General features: G+C 51.8%; 2 protein-coding genes across 2 annotated transcripts in view; both read right to left on the bottom strand.

Moving 5' to 3' along the window:
* Nucleotides 1–23,719, bottom strand: part of KIAA0586 (KIAA0586 ortholog) — a 185,762-nt gene that overhangs the window by 103,305 nt on the left and 58,738 nt on the right.
* Nucleotides 11,880–15,011, bottom strand: IRF2BP2 (interferon regulatory factor 2 binding protein 2). The gene has a single exon (XM_061559505.1). The coding sequence runs from the start codon at nt 14,861–14,863 to the stop codon at nt 12,491–12,493; it is 2,373 nt and encodes a 790-aa protein (XP_061415489.1). The 5' UTR covers nt 14,864–15,011; the 3' UTR covers nt 11,880–12,490.

Below are 23,719 nucleotides of genomic sequence, written 5' to 3' on the forward strand. Positions count from 1 at the left end.
AGAGGTCGGCAACGTTTCAATCTGATCTTTCGCACGACAACACATTATTAGAATGCTCAGCGCCCCTTTTTTAGATAAAAAAAACCCCAGCAGTGGCAGCAGCGCCTGCCTCCGAGGACGCGGAACGCGCTCCAAATATAAAAACAGGTTTTTGCATTTCCCAGCCGCTTAATGGAAGTGCGCATTCTGCATGCTAAGCAGGTGCCGGAGCCCCCCCGCCTTCCCGCAAGGAAAGGGGTGGCGTGTTAATCGGATTTTTGCGCCGAAACGGTACAGCCTGCCCATCAACGCAGGAGCTGGGTGGGGTGGGGGGGGGACCTCCCCCTCTGCTGCCCTCCTCCGCATCTCCCCCCCCACCCCCTACAACGCAAGACCCCCTCCTGCTGAACCCACCCATCCACCCACCCTGCCGTTCACCGCTACTCCACTGCCAATGCCATCGTCAACCACCCCGACAGCCCCGCTCACTCACACGGAAGGGAGAGCTCCGTGTGTCCTTCCAAGCTTGGATCGTTGCCAACGGCTCAGCCTATCGCAAATTACAAAACAGCCTGCGCTGAGGTCATCGTACTAATCTCTGATGCAGGGGAGGAGATGGAAGGTGCAAGGGTGGGGGGAGAGGGGGGAGACGGGCGGGGGAGGTGAGGCTGCAGTGGCTGCTGGTGTAACAGTGTGTGCATGCTGGAATTCAATGCCCGTTCCTCGCGGTCTCCTGCCATCCCCACCCTCTTGTCTGCATTCTTTTCTTGTGCAAAACAGTTTAACCCTTTCACCTCGGCTCCCCCACACCCGGCTCCGAAACGGTGACGCTGCGCAACCGTGGACAAGTGGTGGTGCGTGTGGTGTGTGTGGTGTTGGTACGTGTGGTGTGTGGTGATGTGTGTTGTGAGTGTGATGCGTGTGGTGTGTGTGATTCGTGTTGTGAGTGTAGTGTGTGGTGCGTGTGATGCGTGTGGTGTGTGTTGTGAGTGTGGTGTGTGTGATGTGTGTTATGAGTGTGATGCGTGTGGTGTGTGTGATTCGTGTTGTGAGTGTAGTGTGTATTGAGTGTGATGCGTGTGGTGTGTGTGATTCGTGTTGTGAGTGTGGTGTGTGTGGTGCGTGTGATGCGTGTTCTGAGTGTGATGCGTGTGGTGTGTATGGTGTGTGTGGTGTGTATGTGGTGTGTGTGGTGTGTGTGATGTGTGTGATGTGTGTGATGTGTGGTGCGTGTGGTGCGTGTGGTGCGTGTGGTGTGGTGCGTGTGGTGCGTGTGGTGTGTGATGTGTGGGGCGTGTGGGGCGTGTGGTGCGTGTGGTGCGTCTGGTGCGTGTGGTGCGTGTGGTGCGTGTGGTGCGTCTGGTGCGTGTGGTGCGTGTGGTGCGTCTGGTGCGTGTGGTGCGTGTGGTGCGTCTGGTGCGTGTGGTGCGTGAAAGAAAATGCGCGGCGGAGGAGAAATGAATGGTGCTGTTAACGCCTCTTGATCTCAGCATCATCGTCTGATCGTGTGATCGCGCAGATGGTGACAACAATAAATATACTCCCAGAAACGTTTTTTTCCCAGAGCATCTTGAATGAGTGGATGAAAAATCTGTGAATACAACGTTAAGGTTTGCATAACAAACATGTGGCATTACAGTGTAGGAAGGCCAGGGTTTGGGTGGATGATGAGAAGACAATATATTCTTACTTTTGACCTTTGGAATGTAACCCGGTTGACAATATAATACAGTATGAGATTAGTTTACAAACTCTCATCTGTTCTAATTTATTGGCATCACAAAGAGTAATTTTCCAAGTTTCCATGTTTACCACAAGACCGGGGAAAACAAATAATGTCATTTTTTGTGATAAAATAGATCGGGGATCACATCGTAATGAATGCAAAAAAAAATTGCAAACATAAACAAAAGACCAAAGAAACGTATAAGTTATTAGAAACTAAGAATTGAGCATACAATACATTATTAGGAACACCCTTAAAGATTTAAACGTAGTCTGGAAAAATGATTAACGCACTGTGCCAGACATAAATGTCGGTTTGTTCAGATGAGCACAGCCAGCACAAGGTGAACTGCAAATGAACACTTGCATGCGCCGGAATGTCAATTCTTCCAGCACAATAAGCCAATGTCACGACTTACTGTAATGCCTTTCAAATTGATTAGAGTGGAATCTGCGGAATAATCCTGCCTCACTCCCAGAAACCGCTTCGATCGACACCGGTGCCTAAATTTATTATTTGTGCTCAGGGCATCTCGGTCGATACGCTTTAAGCCTGCGCCCAAAAGCCACGGAGAGGCTCACCGACCGCGACGAGAGAAGGGCCCTGGAGCAAGGCCAGCTGGCGTCGGGGGGGCTGCAGCTCACGTAGGCCGGGCGTGCGTCCGTGGCCCCCGCGCCCAGCCCTGCCGCGCGGTCCCTCGAACCTCACAACAACGCCGCAGCGGCAACGCGCGGACGTGCGACGACGGCCCAGGATGGGCCTTGTCTACTCCCACGCGCCACGCTTGAGAAAAAGTTGGTTCCGTCCGCCGCGCGACTTCTCGTCCCGCCACTCGGCCCACCGCAGTCTGCATGACCCTCTCGCGTCCCCTTTTCGAAAACCTCTTTCAGGGCACCCAGCTGCAGACTCCCCAAACGATCAAAGTCGCCCTGCTCATGTCGAAACACAACTGGACTCCGTTGACCCTAACGAGCACGTGCACGCAAATACCTACAATCCTCTTCTTGGTTCTTTCGGTAAAGTCACGTAGAAGGGAAATAATAAAATAATAAAAATAAAACTTTATAAAATAATTCTCACGACGTTTCGGCCACAACGCAAGCAGCTGTCCTCAGGTCTTTCCGACAGACCTGTTCTTCACCTGAGGACGGCTGCTTGCGTTGTGGCCGAAACGTCGTGAGAATTATTTTATTGTTTTATTTTTATTATTTTATTACTTCCATTCTACGTGACTTTACCGAAAGAACCAAGAAGATGAATCCCTGCAGTCACGAAAGCTTTAAATCGATACCTACAATCCTGCCAGTGTGTATGAGGCACCAGGAGCAGATCTGACAATCGCGTGCAGTACGCTCAACTTCTGCCAAACTGTTTACGTGACAGAAATTGGATGCTGTCCGCTTACACTGTATTATCAAACCTGCACTTTTTAAATCTTCAATAATCCGGGACGGTCCATCCACTTTTTATTCAAATCTACGGTGGCCTCTCAATAATAATGATTATCGTAATTGCTGCAACATGAGCATTTTGCGAATGCAAGAAATTTTACGAGTTCTTCATCAGTTATGGATGAAGGCCTCACCAAGTCATCACCATCTCTTCGGGGCTAGCAATGCACCTGCACACAAACTGATCTCATCGCTCCGTCTCTGCGGTGGAACGTCCTCTCGAGCGAGCGTGTTCCCCCGCTTCACTCCTCGGTCTCATTCCATCTCGTCCATCGCAATGGCGCACGACGGAGCGCACCACCTAAATCCAGTGATAATCCGCTTAACTGTTTCACGTCGGACAATTTTTAATTGGTCAAAATAATTGAAGGAACAACACGTGAAACGTATCACACAGGCGCTCGATGCCCCCAGTGTGCCGCTATCACGCGAGCGGCACAATTCAAGCAGCCGAGCTGCGCCGTCGATTCTCCTGCCGCCTTTTAGGGTGAACCACGCGGGAAACGGCCATCAACACCTCCGCTTGAGTTTCGTAAAGCGAGACCAAAAATAACGATCATGCCAAAAGATAAAAAAAAACGCCCCGAGCTTGTCTGTTGCAACACATTAACAGGTGCAGATTATAAAGGTGACCTTTCGCTGGTTCCAGCAATGTCTACGCTATTTTAAGCCCCGTGGCTGTTTCTCAACTGCCAAATACAAAAAAAAAAACCGAACTCGCAACCTTTAACACCACCGGGGTCGTTCACTTGGCTGGCTTGACGGTGGCAGCAGAAGCGGTATTTGTGCAGGGGGGTTGCGAGGGAAGGGGGCAAGAATAAAATACAAGAGGGGGGGGGGGAAACTCTTTCGTACCGAGACAGAGGCGTGTTTTTTCCTCCTACCGCAGTGTGCGCTGTACGAGTACTGGAGGCCGATGGGGTCGCCGCGTGATCCGCATGTCGACAGCCTTGAACCCGGTGGCCTCGGGCCCCAAGGCAGGAACCCTGAGCGCTTACAAAGCACGCCAGGTGCGGCAGGTTTCCGGGCAACTGAGCGTCGTCGTCAGCTGTGACCACATCGTCCGACACTAAAAATACGTGACCCAATATTTACCTCGCCCCAATAATTTTTTTTAACTGTAACACTAAAGTCAGCCGACGCTTTTCGGATGCAGAAACGGACGAAGGCAGCAGGTGCGGCGCACGCGCGCTCGGCAGTGGCGAGCGTTGATGACACGTGGAGATCCAAATATCAACTTTCACGACTTGTGCGACGGTATATCGCGTTTCAGAGATAGCGCCGGCAAAAAAATGGGGTTGTTTTTTTCTTCTTCATCTTCTTCAAGGAAATAGTATCAACCAAGAGAACACAACTTCAACGGCACGATTTAAAGGTTGGCTGTTGCAACGAGCCCAGCTCATCCCTCATTAACTCGAGCGGCTATACGTAAAGATTCTGAATCCAAGCACGTGTTCTTATTGAGCATTGTGTTTAAGATTATAATGATGATAATAAACTCGGTTCTCTGTAGTGCAATTCGCACAAGGCCTCAATGCGGTTAACATGAAGCCCGTTAAGTTATGGAGAAAGCCTGTAGCAAAACCAGGGGCGTTTTAAGACACGATTTAAAAAATATAACAGACTCAAGATTCCGTAACGGAACAAGGAGGAAGGGAATTCCACAATCGTGGAGCTTGGCTCCAAATAGTTCCATCTTCTACCATAGAACAAACCCTGGCCTTTGGAATCGCAATGAGTTTAGAGTGAAATAAAGAGCGAAGTTTTCACAGTGGATTGTAAAACTTAAGCAGATCAGTGAGATATTTAGGAGCCAGCTCATTCAAGGCCTCAAACGCGAGAAGAATAACCTTAAAGTCGATTCTGTACTTTACAGGGAGACAGTGCAGAGAGGAAAGGATAGGAGAATGATGATCCGACGATTAATATCTGGTTAAAACACGGGCAGATGAGTTTTAAATATAATATAGTATATTTAGATTTGTTTTATAAACGCCAGTAAGCAAGGTATTACAATAATCCAACTTTGATGAAATGAAAGCATGCACCAGCCTTTCAGCAAGAGGAAGGGGCAACATAGGTCTAAGTGGAGCTACGTTGCGTAATTGGAAAATCAGATTTTTGTAACATTGTGTACGTGGGCCTCAAAAGTCAAACTGGGGCCAAAAATAACACCCAGATTTCTGACCTTCGAGGAAGACCAAATTACAGTCCCCTCCGTGGCGATACAAAAACCATCCAGTTTACATACTTGATGTGGAGAGCCAACATCATCATCTGTCCTATCGTAATAAAATTTAAGAAAGTTTATGTGCATCCACGACTCTGACTTCAGCAAGACTACGTGATAGCACGGAAACTACTACTTTTGTATCAGTAAAGAGTCTTGAGATAAATCTGTGAGCCATCAGCATAGAAGTGAAAACGTGAAGCCATGAAGACGAAAAAGTTGGCCAAGCGGTAGCATACACGGCTGCACAGCAGAGGCTCTAAAAGTGAGCCCTTGAGGAACCCCCAAGGACACCAAATCATCAACAGATGAATAGTCACCCATTGACACGAACTGCTTTCTCTCGGACAAGTATGACATAAGCCAACAGAGTGCAGTGAACATCGATGCACACAGAAGAAGTCTCAAGACGATTTTTTGCGAAATTGAATTATCAACAGCATCGGAAATGGCACTCAGACCTCGATGTGCCAAGATGGCGAGCGCACCAGCATCAAATCTAATTTTAAAAAGAATGTCTGTAGTGCGCTGAAAAAAATCCCCTTGAAAGAGAAAGGACAAAACCATCGCACGGTACCATGCGGACCACGGTATTGCGCAACGTAACCTTTTTTTTTACTACACGTGTCAACAACTGAGAACCGTAAAATCCCCAAGATGTACAGTGTCGGTCAACAAAGCCAGCTCAACCCGAGGGCAGCCAAGGGCACCAACGACACGTGCCACCACCAGAAAGCCACAGGACAAGCGGAGAGAAGTAGTATTTGCAAAAACTAACGAACAAAAACATTAAAGGAATAATGAGCGCACCATTTTGACATCTGCGAGCGCACACGCTTCACGAGTATTCCCCACCGCGAAAGACGACTAATTGCGTAATAGAGTTAACAACAATTTGCTTAGGATTAACATAAATTATCAGGTGACCGGGTACATTGAATGACTGTGCGTGCAGAAACATTGATCGAGCAGATTTAAGCACGAAACACTGCAATGCTTGCACATGTGGATTTCCGTAAAAATGTAATGCCAATGACGACTCTCCCGCGCTCGTACCAAATTACCAACGGCCAACATACGCATCAGATTAGCGGGGAAAAGAGACCTCTTTATCAGGCAGCATTTTCTCATCACGTCGTCCGTGAGCAAGGTAGGGGGGGTCTCATTTTCAAGTCAACTGAGACCACAAAATACACCCTTGATAAAGATGTTTCCAAGGGGGGGGACTGCATACACACACAAAAACCCACACGCAATAGTATATAGACTCGGACAAATTGCTCAGTTCAGTCACGAACACTATCTCAGTGCGGCTGCGCACAGCAAGACACATTTTTATTCCGTCCAGCATCGGTAGACCCACGATGTGTCGTGCACGCCGTCCAGTTAAACACGAGGCTGTCTCTCAACAGTGATGAGCATATAAGGATAGGCTTTAGCCTTTGTGGCAATGCTAAGATGTTCATACACCAAACAGAAACCTTTTGCAAGGAATCATGTCTGCATTATCCACACATACTTGTGGTGAACATGCAATCAAAAACATGCTCTGGTAATATGATGGCATTGTCTTTGAAACTGATTGGTCTACACCAGAGACAGCCTTCTTTCGAGCCGAGTCTCAACCAGTTTTTAGACCAGAGAACGCCAAAAGGCGAACAGCACATGTTTGCATGTTCACCACAAGCACGTGTTGTTGATGCAGACATTATTCCTTGCAACAGGATTGTTTGGTGTTTGAACATCTTAACACCTTCTGTTTTATTGATACTGGCAAGCAAGGTGCCTTTGGCAGGGCTGTGCTCTGGGCTTATCGGTGCCGCATTCCGCACGGCGGTGACGATGACGACACCGCCGCCTTCTCATTTTCTCGGTAAAATGCTCATTTATAATTTGACATCAACCCGGAAGTCAAAATGTTCCAGGCGGTGTCTGGGGTTTACATAGTGACAGAAAATATTTATATCGAGGGGAAAAAACCCAAGGGTCACGTGGCCTGGTGAGTGCATTCTATTAAGAGGAACAAAGTGGATTGATGCAAATAGTGTTAAACCTCAATTTTTAATCTGCTGCTGGATGAATGCCCTCCCTACGCCATGTCGGTCTTCAAGGGTTGTTTGACCATACTTTTATTTGATCAATTAATTAAAATATTTCGCCTGCAAAATCCCTTGCGACTTAACATCGAGGGTGTCCAGGGTATCGTACTCCACCAGGCTGGTCAGCGCGAGATGCTACTCACAACCGATATCTTCAGCAGCTGTGGGTCAGCGATTGAACGAAGGCAACACGGTTCAAAAAGTACAGTGGCTACTCACTGCGCCACCGCTCCCCACAGCCTTCATGTGCACATTTGCTCAAATGGTCTGATAACTGCGGGCCCCATTGACAGATTGAGAATTTGGCATCTTTGGAGGCTTCCCTTCGAGTGCCCCCCCACCCCCACCGTGCTTCCTGGAAGTGCCGTCTTTGCCAAAGAATAATAACGACGACATGCACAGGGGACTGGATGCGTGTGACAGCACGCGAAGGCGTGTACACACGTGGGGGGGGGGGGGGGGGGGTGATGCGTGTGAACGTGACTTGCACACTTATATTCCCAACGCTTGCGTATACATCGCCCCCGTGCGCGTCCACGCGCGTGCGTGCGGTGCGTTTGTGGGTTGCAATGCCGACAGACAGAAGGCGAGCAAGCGGGGTTGAATTGTCACACGTCTGTCCCCGTTCTCATCGGCGGCATCTAATCTCAACCCCCTTTCTGTTGATGCAACCAATTTCCACCGAGTTCAATTTCAAAGAGAAATTCCAGCCCCCCCCCTCTCCCAGCCACAAACAAGGCCATTACAGAGCAGTTCAATAAATGTGCGAACGCCGTCCACATCGCCGCACACCAGACACCTTTCCCCTCGAGTTATTTTAAGGGCGGCTGTAGCTACCGGAGCGCTCACGACCTCCTCCATGGTGACAGCGTAGCGTGGGCTCCGGAAAAAAAACAACCGAGCTCATCACTCTCGCTGTTTGCGTTTAGAGTGGGGGGACCGGCGGGCGGGATTCACTCCAAGTTCGACGGGCTTTAGAGAGAGAGAATTTCAGGTACCCAAGGGAAATGTTTTCATACTTGCGTGGCATAAACTGAAGCAGGTCAGCAAGTGTTCGGTGGCGTTGCCGGCCTTGGGGGTGTGGGGTAGGGAAGAGACTGGACACAATTGACGGTGGGTTGGTGGGGAGGGGGGGGCAGCGGGAGGATCGCGGGGATGACGGCTGGATCAGCCGAGCGAAAAGTACAAAGGGCGGGCCTTCCCAGGCGCTGTGCGTGCTAGATCCAGCGCTGGCTACACCGGCCTTTGTTTGCAAACCAGAATTACTGGGCTGGAAAGCAAACATTCGCTGTTTGGGCAATGCAAACAACACTGCGAACAAAGAACCCATTTCCTTTCCAGCAGGGTACACTACCCTTCAAACCCATTCCCCCCCACCCCACCTCAAAGCCTCCCCCTTAAAAAGCTGTCAGACCATCCCCCTCCCCACCACCACCACACCGCCGCCGCCGCCACCCCTTTAAACCAACGAATGGTCTGGCATTCAAATCCTGTTGTGACCTTACAATGCCTCCGCTCCCATCCTCCCTAAATTTAGGATTCCTAAAACAACTGCTGCCGGGGCCCAGCTGAGCAACCCCGGGCTTAAAATGTTCCACATTCCAACGTGACAAAGGCTTCGCTTTGTAGACATGCACGAGGGAAGATGGGGGAAAAAAACACGAAGACAACTGAAGAAGCAAATGAGTGGTGCTTTAGGGCAGGCAACTTTTCTTCAGGCCAATTCCAAAGTTGAGATAACACAAAGGGGCTACAATGACGGAGCTTGACTCATGTTCTGCCAGCAGCCATAAAGGAGGCAGGATTGCTGCCCTAAACATTAATCTCGGCAACGCCGAGGGGTCAGTGACATGCCCCTTTATGGCGAGGCAAAGCTTGAGGCTTGGCCACGACACGGGCAGACACCGTGCTTCCGCGTGGCCATAGCGAGGGCAAGCCGTCCACTCGGGCATTCATCCTGAAATCCTCCTACATTGCATAAAGAAAAGCCGTCTTGTATCAGACCCCCCAACCACCACGCAGCCCAACCTTCCCCCAACCACGTGCTAACACGCCATCAATCAGCACTTACGGAAACAAAAAAAACAACAAAAACCACCTCGAATATAGTGCCAACTGGTTCCAAGCTGTGACGCACCTCCATTCTCACCATTGAAACTTGAGATATCTTTTGTGACCTTCCCTTCCACCCCACCATTCCGTCGAGAAACGCGACTGGTGTCTGGTAGTCTACAGTAACGTAAACACTGCTACATTATTTCATCAGACCGCACGCTCGCCACTTAACCGGGAACAACTTTTTTTCCACCCCTTAACATTACACCTGAACTTCAGGTATTTAACGCAACGATTTAGAATTGCCTAAGAGTGATTGCTTATCATTAAAAATAAAATAAACGGAGGAAACAACACACACGCGCACACACACGCGCGCACGTGCACATACTCCTTACCAAGCACTCCCCGTGTGCTGACATTGTGGAGAAATAATACATTCCAAATGCCAACGCTTCCTCTTTTCACTTTGAAGAGACACGTGGGAAGAGCCCGCTTTGATCCATAATGTATGCTGCGGGAATCTCAAGGGAGAATGACACAACTCAAATATGCGTCCCAACACATGGCGCACAACACAACAGCAGCCCCTGCAACAGGCCCAACATCATTCTGCTCATCCGACACGTCGGCTACTCAAGCGCAACTGTAAACATTGACCAACGTCTTTCCTACGTCCAACACTGTGCAGCGCCAATTGGGCATTTAGATTCCCCGAAGTACAAATGTTATAATTTTTGCGTGTGACAAAAAAAATATATATCTAAACCCGATTAATATTTTCGCTCACACTCACCCAGACACGGCAAGCCCATTTAAGTTCATGAGTAATGGAAAGGGCTGCGCGATAATCGTTAAGAGCGAGGTTACAGTGAGGACACGTTTGGCAATACTCACCTTTAACCTCCCAAAGCAGCTCACAGCAAAATCGGACACACCCTTGTATCAACAGTTTGTAAAAAAAACCCCACATCGTCTAAAATTGCAAAGTTTACATTTGGCAGGTGAATTAAACATCCTCCTGTCAAACTGACAGATTTTGCCTTTGTTTGTGTTCCAGTGTTGCAGTTGTGTGCGCCACATGCCGCGTCTTGCCAAACTCCAAATTCCGTCCACTCAGAAGCTGTAAAAAAAACTGCCCGAGGTGCTGAGATCATTATGTCTTTATGTTCCCATTTTGCCCGATTTAATGCTTTGTTTTTTTGGAAGGCTTATCTACACCCCACTGTCCCCCGAGAGGGCCCAGTTTAGCTGATTCAGAGCATGGTGCAGATAGCGAGGGTCATTAGCCTCCTGAATCATCTGCAACCCGAGGGAAGGAAGACTCGTTGTGAATTGTTAACGTAGAGATTGGCGGGAGGGGGAGGGAGGCAGCCGTTGACAAAACAAACCACGTAGTGGAATTTGAGCCCATCTGCTCCCTCACTCTTCTTGTCCGTGCTAGCCCGGGGTGTTTACATAAATTCCGTCATGCTTTCAGGAGGTGGTGGTGGCAGTGGAGGGAGAGAAACTCTGCTGCATCAAGTGGAAACCCAAATCCCATTCCGTGCTCGCCAACCCTCCCGAATCCCCGCTTGCTGCACACAAAAAAGACAACCACGCAGTCCGCTTGCCGCTTCTGGCGAGGGGCTCCTTTCTTATTTTTTTGGCCTAACAGATTTTCGAATCGAAGCCCCCAATGCCTCGGATGTCGAGCTGTCCAAAATCCACAATAGATGGCGTTACGAGAGCCAACAACAGTTGTTGCTAGGGGTGGAATTTAAATTAGTCGCTCCGGCGGATTTCGTGGTCTGGGCTCCCTGCCAGAAATTCAACAAACCCCCACCACCTCCAACCTCCCCCGCCTCCCCCTCCAAATGTCATCGTAAACAGCTTTCATGAGAAGCACGCCCACATGGATGGCTTGGAAGTTCAACTGCCGATGTGCAAAGAAGAAGCCAGCTCCGACAGGGAGGCCTTGTGAAAACCACTCCTCGGCCACAAAACTCTTGGATTTCGTGAAATGCAAAACTCCAAAGGGGTGCACGCAAAAAAATCCACGTGATGTACGTCAGCGCACAAGCCAGCAAAATGCATTCATCGGGGAAAGTGGATATCACGTCGTTTGCGCATGTTTTTTTTGCACCTCCAATGTACAGATTGAGCATTCACAAAATCCTTCATGCTTGGGGGTGAACGGCGCTTAGAAGCAGAACGGACACTTCCACGTTGCTGAAATTGCCATGCTTTGCGCGAGCTCCCAATGCAGACCGTCCCCGTCTTTTGCAATCACCGTTTTGGCACAGCTGGAGTTATTTAATATGTAATGTGCATTAAAAAAAACAACTCGCACAAATGTATAGGTTTGTACACAGAACTGTATTTACATACATTACTGATGACAGCAGTGGATGTTGACATAACAGAAAAAAGTTGTCTAATTTATGCATGATCTATACTGTGTGATACTATTCCTATGTTGCACTCAATTAAACAAAACAAGACGAGGCTGGACAAAGCATTTGGCAATCTATTTTAAGTGCGTACATCAACTGGAGAGGAAATGTGATAATTTCTGAAGTGTCATACAAAGTTAAACATTGAGCCGTGAGCAGCCTGCGATCGCTTTAGCTTTGTGAGTTTCACCACCAAAGCTTACTCCTATTTTAACAGAAAGATACGCCGATAAAACAATAAACAGGGAGAGAAAAAAAATCAATAACTAAAGCAATTACTAGAACAGTACATACCTCCAAAAATATATGACACTTGTATTAGCAAATTCGTTTAATCAAAAACGAAAGTCTTCCTAAATATTTACATTTGAGTAAGTACAGTCCACCCAACGGCAACATAAAAGTCTCAACCAGCCCGTGCCCTCTCAGCTCTGTGTTTTTTTCATCACCATCAATTTCGTTTGTTTAATACGTACATATATAATAACAATGGGATCGCACGCTCTGTGAAGGCCCTAATGGTCCATCTCCTTCTTGACGGCCAGTATGGTCGCTATTTCACCCTGCATGAAGGCCCAGGGCACGTTGGAGCCCACCAGGGGACACTTCTGCCCGCTCGGGCAGTACACCTCGCCGTTGACACCCTGCTTCTTGATGCTCTCGCGCGAGCACGGGAAGCAGAACTTGTGTGACGGCACGGACGGGCACTGCACGAAGTGCGTGTCCTCCAGCCGCTCGTGGCAATTGGTGCAGCACAGGGGCCCGTTGCCCGCCACGGACGAGTCCGGCAGGGACTGTGGCACCGACTGCTCGGCGTCCGACTGCGAGCTAGGCCTCGGCGTCTCACCATTGCGCACTGCGCCGCCTCCTCCTCCGCCTCCTCCTCCTCCACCTCCTCCTCCACGACGCTGCTGCTGCTGCTGTTGCTGCCCGGCTGCAGATGCGGGTGAAACGGGGCTGCTGCTGCTGCTTCGCTTGGCCGTGGTGGAGTGTACCTGGTTGTTGCCCTCCTTGGGCGACTGCGCCGTCACCAGGTTGTCGGCGACTGACATGAGCGCGGCCATGGGGGACGTCCCGTTGCGCAGGGTTGACTCGGGAGGCGTCGTGCGGCTCGAGTTGAGCGCGGCCGCTGGCGGCGGGTGAGGCATGCTGGGCGGGTAGCCTCCCCCTCCTCCTCCTCCTGCCCCGGCCGCCGCCGCCGCCGCCGTGCCACCTGGGGGAGGCGGCGGCATCCACGGCTGCTGCCTGCCGTGTGAGTGGTCCTCGCTTCCGCCACCGCCGCCTCCGCCGCTTCCGTTCACCTTGGGGCCACCGCTGCCCACCGAATCCGGGGGCTCGGGCGACGCTTTCCGCTTGCGCTGCCCTCGGCTGCCCAGGTATGCGCGGGGCACGCTGCAGTACACGGTGGGCAGCACGGGGCAGCCGGGGTCCAGGAAGGGCACGGGCAGCATTTCCCCTCGCGGCACGTCCCTGAAGAAGCGCACGGAATCCGTGAGCAGCTCGGACATGGGCCGCCAGTCGCCCGTGCCGTGCTTGCGCTCGTACTCGAGCCACTTGAGGCCGGACGAGGGCCCGCGGGTGAAGTCCTTCATGCTGTCCTGGCACATCTGCCGCGCGGCGCCCGACGCGCTGGGGAACACCACCCCCGTACCGCTCGGGTACTCCACGAACACCTTCAGCTCGTAGTAGTCCGAGGCGCCCTTCCCCCCGCCGCCGCCGCCGCTGGCGCAACCGCAGTCCACGGCCACCACGCGTCCTCGCTGGAGCGTGGGGTCCCGTTTGAGGCGCACGTCGAACGGGGTGCTGTTGGACAGCGTGACGAGCGTCTCCCGCACCGCCTTGGGCCGCCCGGGCCACTCCTCGGCGCGGTTGCGCACGCTCTCCGCCAGCTCGGCCAGGGCCTCCACGCCGCGCTTCTCCTTCAGGTCCCGCTCGCCGTCCACGGACGAGGACGACGACGACGAAGACCCCCCACGCTGATGCTGCTGCTGTTGCTGCTGCTGCTGTTGTTGTTGCTGTTTCACCCCCAGCGCGTCCATACTCACGCCCAGTGACAGCGGCAGACCCGGGTGCTGGTGCGGGTGTCTGCCAGCTCCTGGGTGCCCGAAGCCCAACGGTAGCTGGTGGTGCTGTTGTTGCTGGTGGTGGTGCTGCTGTTGCTGCTGCTGCTGCTGGTGGTGGTGGTGTTGCTGGTGTTGCTGCTGGTGGTGTGGGCCGCCGCCGCCGCCACTCACCATGTGGTGCGGGATGAGGCTGGGGGGTAAGGCGCCGGGCGGCGGCACGGAGTGCGTCCGGCGCGGGTTTGGGCTCTGCCTCTGCAGCTCGGGCGGCTGCTCCTCGACCTTGGGGAAGCCGTTCACGGCCGGCGACGCGGGCAGCCCGTTCGTGATGCGGCCGGGCGCGGCCGGCGGGTGGAACTCCAGCATGCGGGCGCGCTCCGCGGCCGCCGCCGACAGCTGATAGCGTTCCATGGAAGAGGCGGCTTGGTGCGACAGCGACCTGCCGCCCATCATCTCCACGTGGTTCATAGGCACGTCCTTGGACGACGACGATGCCGCGGCAGAGGACGCCGAGGACGAGGAGGAGAGCGCGTCCACCTTGAGCGAGGCGGCGAGCGAGGCGGCGAGGGAGGGCGCCGAGGAGGGAGGTCCAGGCGAGCGGCCGTCCTGAAAGCCGTGGGTGCGCTTGAGCGTGCGCGCCGTGTCCAGCACCAGCTCGATGCGGTCAGCTCCCTCGTAGTTGACGCAGCCGCGGCACACGGGCTCCGAGAAGTCCCACAGCATGGCCCAGGGCATGCGGGGCAGGTCGCACAGGTAGCACGACTGGCGGCGCGACGCGGCGGACGCGGCAGAGGCCGCGGCAGAGGCCGCCATGGAGGTGGATGACATCGCGCGGCGCGGGCTGAAGCCGACGGGGGTCTGCTACTGCCGCTGCTGCCGCTGCTGTTGCTGCTGCTGCTCTGAATGACCGCAGTGTTTTGCTGCTGTTCGGAGCGAGGAAGCTAGCACATCCCCGACACCCGCCCACCCCGACCTCCCCCCCCCCCACCACCTCCTCCTCCTCCTCCTCCCTACAAATTATCGCAAGACTGCGGTAAAGCCCGCTGCAGAAACACTACAATAATAATAACAACAACCGACCAAAGGCGGTGGAATTAACGATGGCAGCAACAATAACAACACCACTACGACTCGACCGCTCGCGCAGTTTGCCGGAGCGTGCGCGGTGCTTTTACGCACGACAGCGGCGGCAGCGGCGGTAACAAGTGGCGCTGTGTGTGTCTGGGGGGCGATGACGACGACGACGACGCGGCTGCTGCTGCTGCTGGTGGCCGCACACGTGGCCGTGCCGATGCCAAGTGGCGCTGAGCGCGGCGCGTGGAGGAGCTCCGTGGGTCGCGCGCGCGCCGCGTTTCTTGTGCACGCGGCGCCGCGCGGCACCGCGGGCCGTGATGAGCCGTGACGTCACAGCGGGCTCATTACTCATTCCGGAGGGGGGGGGGGGAGCCCTCCTCCCCCTTGCTCCCCATGTACACCACCATCACCATCACCACCCCACCCCCCGTCTCTCTCGCACGCTTCCTCCTTGCTCCGTTCTTCCCCCCCCACTCGCCGCCTCTCTTCATCACCCCCCCCCACCACCACCTCTCCAACGCACCCCTCGCGTTTCTATTCCTTTACCTCCTCGCCAGATCGAGCTGCCTCTTTCAAGCCTTGTCGCTGGCTACCCCCCTCCCCACCAGCTTCCTTCACCTCGTCTCCCCCCAACCACCTCCCCCCCTCTACGCCTCCCCCCTTTCAACGGCGGTCATGCTCGGCTCTAAAATATCCACTTTTACCATGTCCCTCTCACTCCACACCTCCCCCCCCCCCCATCCTTCTCTCTCTCGCAAGGTCTCTCTACCTTGCATCTCTCTCGCCTCTGGCTTTTGCTTCGCGATCATCTCTCTCCCCGAAGATGCGTCTTCTCGCTCGCTCGATCCGTGTTGCACGTGGAAGGGAAAACCTGAGTCAAGACTCAGCGACAGAACCCTTGCCATGCACCTCCCGGGAGGAGGAGAGACGTCCCGACTCTCACGACTCTCCCCGACATCCCCGACACAATCTGTGCTGCCATCTCCAGGTCGCCGCGCAGCCGCAGCGGATTTGAGAGTTAAAATTTTGCGTGGATCCACCAAACGCCTCTCTGTCTTGTCTCACTCCCCCCACCCTTCGTCTCGCTCGCTCGACTCACAACATACAGTGGCCCCCTCTGTGTGTGTGTCCCAACCGATCACGACCGACGATCTTACTTAACCTGCACGAGACGAGCGTGGGGAAGTATGGCCACATATACCCCCAAATAACCCACGGGGGAGGCTTGGGGTGGCTTTTCAGTAATCCATTTCCATCGGGATTACTCTCATCACGCGTGTCCTTCAGCAGCGCGCTCGTCTCTTCCTTGCATCACCACCATCACCATCCATCTCGTACGAGACAAAGATCCCCCGTGTAGCCTCGACGGACTGTTGGGGCAAGTGCTGTGAGCGAGAAGCACACGAGGGGGTGGCCAGCACCACGCCCGGCCGCCTTTGTCTCCCCAGTGGGAAAATGTACACATCGCACCAGGTACTCATTTGTGGCTGAGTCGACATAGGGGGAGGCCCAGGGCGGGTTCAGATAATTATCGTCACCGGTGTTGATGGTCGTCAGCGGGAATCGAACTCACGCGGGGGTATACACACGCAGATGTACACACACACGCGCGGGTACATACATACACGCACGTGTCCACACACGCACGTGTATACACACGCGCGCGGGTACATACATACACGCACGTGTCCACACACGCACGTACGTGTGTACATACATACACACACGAGTGTGCACACGCACGTGTACACACACGCGCGGGTACATACACACGCACGTGTCCACACACACGGTTACACACACGCACGCGTGGGTACATACACACACACACGCACGTGTACACACACACGCGTACGCACAACGCCCCCTTGCTCCGCGCACTCGCGCAGCCCACGCCGTGGCCCAGGGCGTGTACAGTAGCGAGTGAGCGAGTGGCTGCTGCTGCTGATGATGCTGCTGCTGATGATGCTGCAAGGCGGAAGACGCAGCCTTGCAGCAGTTGCAGCAGCAGCGTGAGCCTTCGCTGTTGTTTCCTCCTGCAGCACGCGGGCCTTAATCGCAACACAATTATAATGTACCGAGGCCCCCGCTCACTATTGACGCTTTAACGCTGCGGATGTCTCGGTGGGAGGGGGCGGTGCAGGCCGCCGCGTCACGTGACGCCCACCGTGACCTCCCCGCGGTTCAACCCCAACCCCCCCCCTCACCCCCACCCCCCATCCCCTCTCGGCGAGGCTATTATTAGCCGGATGGTCTAAATAACACGTCGAGTTGATGTGGCCAGACTTGAGTTGTGCTTATATTTTGATTTTTATCTACAATGCTCCCCACAACGTCACATATTCCGCTTGGGTACAGTTACTGCTGCTGCTGATGCTGCTGCTGATGCTGTTGCTGCTGCTGCTGATGCTGCTGCTACTGATGCTGCTGCTGCTGTTACTGCTGTTACTGCTGCTGCTGCTCGAGCAACGCGGTCGCATAGTTTGTATGGAGTCATCTCGCCAATGAGGCCTGATACATCCAGAAGGATTTGTTTGGCAGGCGTTTAATACGGCTGATGAGACCCAGAAAATCGAACCCGGTCTGGAGTTTGCTCAAGAAAATGTTGCTTGATAATGTTCGTCTGGAAACCCACGAGGTTGATGGACTAAAATGCAATACGTTAACGTCTCCCATATGTACAGCCACATTAAAATACGTCTTTTTGACACGAACCATCGGCCACACTGCTTTCTGGGAATGCAAAGTTGAAGCAACATCAGTCGCATACAAAATTGGGAACGGTTTCGATATTCGGTGTCCCATCAGCAGACCCCCACAGACGCTCGTGGACCTGCCGTACGTTTCACGACGGGTTTACCACGTGGGACTTTCGCGACATTTGGCGTAAAAAAAACAGAAACGACGTGGCAATCGCGGGACGGAGCGAATCTATTCCTCCGTAGATGACCCCTCCGTAGATGACCCCTCCGTAGATGACCCCTCCGTAGATGACCCCTCCGTAGATGACCCCTCCGTAGATGACCCCTCCGTTCGAGCGGTTTACACGTCTTCTGCTAAAGCTCCTCCTTCCCCCCAAGATGTGAACGACAAGCCCGCGAGGCAAACAAACGCGTTGCTACCCACTGCCACCCAACCCACCACGGGGGGGGGGGGGGGGGGGAGTAAGCCACGATGCTCCCCGGGGCTGCCGAGCGCCGACCGGCCTTCTCAGGGCGCCCCCCCCCCCCCCATCGGACTCTCTTGGCGACTTCAAAGAGCGCGAACAGCGCTCGCCAACACGTGGATTGCGGGCTGCGTGATGTTTGGCAAATCGGCCGCTTGAGCCTTTTTACGCCGCGTTGTCACTTCGCCGTCCGTCTGGCGCGGTCGAGATGGGACCGTGTCAAGTTCGCACGACCTAAATCCGCACGTGGGCCTCTTGCCCGCTGGTAAAGCAGCAGCAACAGCAGCAGCGCGTATCATTTACGCGAGGATAACACGTAACGTCAGGCGATATTTACACGAGCGAGCTATCATGCATGGGATAACAGTCATGCTCTAACTAGCAAATGAGAGAATGTACCCTCAATTGTGTGACAGAATCAGAAACTTTATTTAGACCACAGGAGGAATCCGGTGAGCCATGATGCTCCTTTTTTCAGAGATCTCCAGTATGAGCGAGTCAGCAAGTCACAATTCAGTTTGTAATGTGGATGGGTGACACCGGTGATGGAATTGCAGGCGAGGTGAAGGAGGGCAAGCACTGGCTATATGGGGCGATGCTATTATTAGTTCATGCCCAGGAATAAGATGTATTGTGATATTACAGGACTTTTGAGGGATGGCAAAAGCGTGGGGAGAACATCCAGCAGTGAACAAAGCATGGCTAATAATGTAAGAGCGGATACGTCAGGAACCCATTTGCTGTACTGTCATCTCCTGGCCAACTCCCAGCCCTACACCTACAACCCCTGGCAGTGCCCGGCCGGTGATCACCCTTCCACGTGCTGTACTAACCAGACTGAGATCCTTCCTTGGCTCAGAAGATAATCCCGATGCAGGACCGTCCAGAATGTATTTAGACTCAGTGAGGCTTTCCTGGGTTAAAGGGCATTACTGTTGGCACTAACGGCATGCCCAAGACTGACGAGTCCCAGATGTGTTTACAGTAGTCTTGAGGACACTCCAGTTTCGTGGGTAAGGGATCAAGAGAGCAGTGCCCCCCCACCCTCCTGCACCGTTCTCAGCCCCCCACCAGCAACAACGTCCATGTGAGGCCGCTCATTACCGAGGAACAAAGTGGCTCGGATCGCACGCGCTTTCATCTCCCCCATCAAACAACTTCTGAAGCCCTTTTTCCATTTTGCCTCTTAAATAAATGCCACGGAGGCGCGTGCGATATCATCTCACGAAGCCTTGAGCGCACAACAATACACAGCACTGAAACACGGTGAGGAGCTTGGTAGCTACTGTTACTGTATTTGGGAAATAAGCGGTCTTCGTCTGCACGTAAAAATAAAGCCTTTTAGTCCACCAGCCTATGCACTGTATGGGCCTTTCAAGATATACAGTACATATTTTTTTTCACCAGTATTTGTTGAAGCAGGCAAATCCTCGGGCGGATTTTATTTTCTGAATATCATCAACAGCAACTGCCTGATCTGTTAAGCAAATGCTGCCGATTATTGCCCGGTTACTGTACATGCACAAAAAGCCATCCACGAGAATAACACGTGGCCCGTTCAGACCAAAACAGCAGAACTGTCCAAAATTCTTTACCATCTTACTCTTTTGACGTTAATTTCCAAGGCGGGCACTTATAAACGTCACCGTAAACATCACAATCCATTCTGTGTCCACCAATTATAAGCATGCCTGTCTACCCACCCCGGCGCGTTGGCAGCGTGATGCAAAACAACAGTCGTGCCACGTCGGCAACTCATGGCACCCTCTCGCTCTGGGTCGGGCTCCAACAGCACTTGGATTGCTATTGGCTTGGGGTAAGACCACCCCCATCGATGCAGCAGCCTCGTGTACCCCACTAATCGATGCACGCAATCTTGTGCAAGGGCACAAGATTGCTGTTTTTTCACGTAGCCGGTATCAGCGAGTGCATATTGCAATGTGCTTTGCGGCAGGCCCGTGCCAGGTTTATAAATATGCAACACGTGCACTGAGCCCCCACTTCCTCAGCACCCCCCCCCCATCCCCAAAATGTATTTATCTGCCAATTTCTCTTCACGTCTCTCCCGTGTCTGTCTATGGCTCTGGGTATATCCATGTTAACCGCCTTATCTTTCTTTTTCAGAGTGTGTTCATGTTGAATTGTCCATGTGTGGTGTCTGTCTCTCATCTTCTTTCTCCCTGTAGCTCCCTGTAGCTCCCCTGGCCTCTGCTTCTTTCTCTCTGTATCCATCTCCACGTGGCCCTCTGAATGTCTTTGTATCCGTTGTCTCCACGCGTCTCTCTCTCTCTCGGTATCTTTACGTTTGTTTCTCTCCTTGATCATCAACATACCTCTCTCTAGGGATGGCCGAATCCAAGGTTTTTGGAGTCGATTAGAATGGACTTTGTTGGAATCGATTCCGATTCCAAATCACTTTAACTGAAAAACACATTTCTTTATTTGCCTACGGGATTCTTTTTTTTTGCCAGAATACAGGTGTTAAGAATTAAGTGATAAAATGGAACTATATACATAAACAGAACATTAACTAAAGGTTCTGAATAGTTGGTACCTGAATGTGAATCAAATAATTTAGGATACCAACATATAAACATATAGAAACATTTAAGTATTCAATAATAATCAATCAATAATCGCAACTCACACGAAAAATAACTACTTTATAAAAAAAACCTAACCAATGAATAATAATTCACACCTGTAACTACATATCTGTTTAAACCGGACCAATACTCATAATTCACACACGTGCAATTTTCATAAAAACCACCTCAAACCCAATAATTTCTCCTTCAAAGGCCAGAACCGAGTACAGGAAGAGAGGTCGCCTGCTTGACCCTGAGCGACTGTGCGAAATTAGCTCATCTCCCCATTGGGAGATCATCATCATCATCACCCTCCGCCTCTGACTGATGTCGCTGTTTGTCTGCCCACAGCCCAACTGCTGCTGAGTAGCCTTGGGAAACCATATCACATTTCTACCCTTGTGGCATCCCCTTTGTCCATTGACACAATATATATAGCCGTTCAATTATAATTACGCAAGTTGGTAGAGTGTTTACACTATAAGACCTCCTTTACCAGTGGCAAAATATAGTGATAGGTTTTTACCCTTTCAACTGGTACAAAAACTGACACCTTTATACAAGGCATCATGTTTGCAATAACCACAACACAAGCAGTCAAAATGCAAACAAAGAGAAACAACTATGATAATTATATGCACTGTCCTTGAAGTTGATTGGTCCACACCTGAGACAGCTTTTCTTAGAGCCTAGTCTCCATTGGTGTTGGACCAGATGACGCCAAAAGGCCTACTAGTACAACTTCAAGGACAGTGCATATCATTATCAGAGTTTAATTTTTGTTTGCATTTTGACTGCTTGTGTTGTGGTTATTGCAAACATGATGCCTTGTATAAAGGTGTCAGTTTTTGTACCAGTTGAAAGGGTAAAAACCTATCACTATGGTAGAGTGTTATTAATAGATATTTGGTGAATTATATATTTTCAGTTTACCGTGGCCACTCGTAGATAGACATACACATATACATACACATTGCAGGGTGTGCTTTGAAAGCATGCCGATTGTTCTGCCGGGTGGGACATTTCCAAGGTGTTTCCACATCGGTGACGTTCTTTTGCTGAATGCAGCACAAGTTATTTTCTGCAAATGTCACATTCCACCTTCTTACGCGTTTTGTCAACACACGCAAAGTAACGCCACGCACAGGTGATGACATTGTCTGTCCACATTACCCCTGCCGCTGACGCTGCCGTCGAATTTCCCTGGCCACGAACCACGTGATTGACACTCGAGACTCGAGACTTCTGATCGAGTTGCACAGTTAGATTCGTAACATTTCGTAACATGTAACATTCGATATGTCAGATGATCACCAACAGCTGGAAAATAAACTCGTGTCTGTTAATTTATAAAAATTAGTTTTTTACATATATAAAACTATTGAAAAAATGTTTCGTGCAATTCCGATTCATAGAGCTGAAATCGATTTTGGGGTTGGAATGGACTCCAGTTCGTACAGAAAAATAGTTCTGGAATGTTCCGTGTATGCGCTTGAGAAACTAGTCTTGTGGGATCGACTCCCCATCCACACTTCTCCACATCCCACTCTCCCCCACCCTGTGTTTGTGGACGTCTCTCTCCATGCCTCAGTCTTTCTCTCTCTCTCTGGGCGTCTCTCATCTATACAGAAGCCCATTTACGGCTCTGACAGCAGCAATGGGCAGCTTGCAACTGTTGCTGCACCGTGGTGACGCTTGGCAGCAGTGCACGGCGGCTGTGTTTGTAAAACGACAAAATCCCACACACACAACAAGCTTAAACTAATTTGTGCTAAATGTACTCGATAGGCTGGACAAACATTGCCCTTGCCCGCAGCGTGTGGGTGGAAGTTCAGAATATTGCAGAGGGCGCTTTTATTTTTGTTTTCCAAGAAAACGTTATGTAAACCATGTCAAATGTGTATTTACATTAATGAATAACAGGTTTATTTATTAATGGAAAGTGCACTCGGCTACCTTTATAAGGGTTTTAGGCAAATAAATAATTAACCAACGGGAGGGGTGGGTGGCAGGGGGTGGTTAGCTGGCGCATTGTTTAAGAGCTCCCTGGCTCCGTTCAGAATGGCCCAGGTCACAGCCAAGCGCAATGGACGATCGACGGAGCCCTTATCCCTCTAAAATACCCCACGCACTGCTCGGCCGTATTATTTCTTATTCCTTCACTGCAAGAATTGTGGTTTTTTTTCTCCAAATGTTCCACCCAAAACAACACCACTTTATCTTGCGTGCGGTGGCAGCAGTGGTTAGAGACTGGAGCGTTGCATGTGTTGTCCAGCTCCCAAGTGTGTATGTCCGCTGTTGTAATGTGTGTATCCATCACACACACGTGTGTGTGTGCGGGAGAGAAGCAGTGGCGCAGTGGTTTCCACACTACAAACCCGGTGACCCGGGATCGATTACCAGCCATGGATAACATCAGTGCCAAGTTAGATCTGATCCATATCGTGTCCTAGGTATGTTGACTCCGGCTAGAAATAGTACTCGGCGTGATGTGTGAACATCAACACGGAGGGGAGACAAAGCGGCCGGGCATGGTAGAGGCCACACCACCCCTCATGCGCTGTCCTGGGCTTAATAGATACTCGCCAACCAGCACCTGCTCGCACACGCATGCATACAGGGTGACAAGGGGAGTGTTTGTGTCTTTTGTGCTGTGTGGCACAGCGGTGTGCTTTCACGAGCGGCGAACAATCGCAGCGACTCGAATTCGATTCTTGCTGGCCTTGTGTTCCGCGTGTTGTCCGTGCGCACTGAGCGACGGTGCTTGTCTGTCCATGACAGTCGGGGAGACGCGTCAAATTCGAATGGCGTGAACGTTCTGACCTTCCCTGGAGCACAGCAAAACAGCGGGCGTCT

The sequence above is a fragment of the Lethenteron reissneri genome, chromosome 25 (genome assembly GCF_015708825.2).
Source record: "Lethenteron reissneri isolate LAM-NWPU_2019-01 chromosome 25, ASM1570882v1, whole genome shotgun sequence".
NCBI classification, from domain to species: Eukaryota; Metazoa; Chordata; class Hyperoartia; order Petromyzontiformes; family Petromyzontidae; genus Lethenteron; species Lethenteron reissneri.

Coding starts and splice junctions, on each gene's coding strand:
- IRF2BP2 (XM_061559505.1), bottom strand. CDS start 14,863: ATGTCATCCACCTCCATGGCGGCCTCTGCCGCGGCCTCTGCCGCGTCC.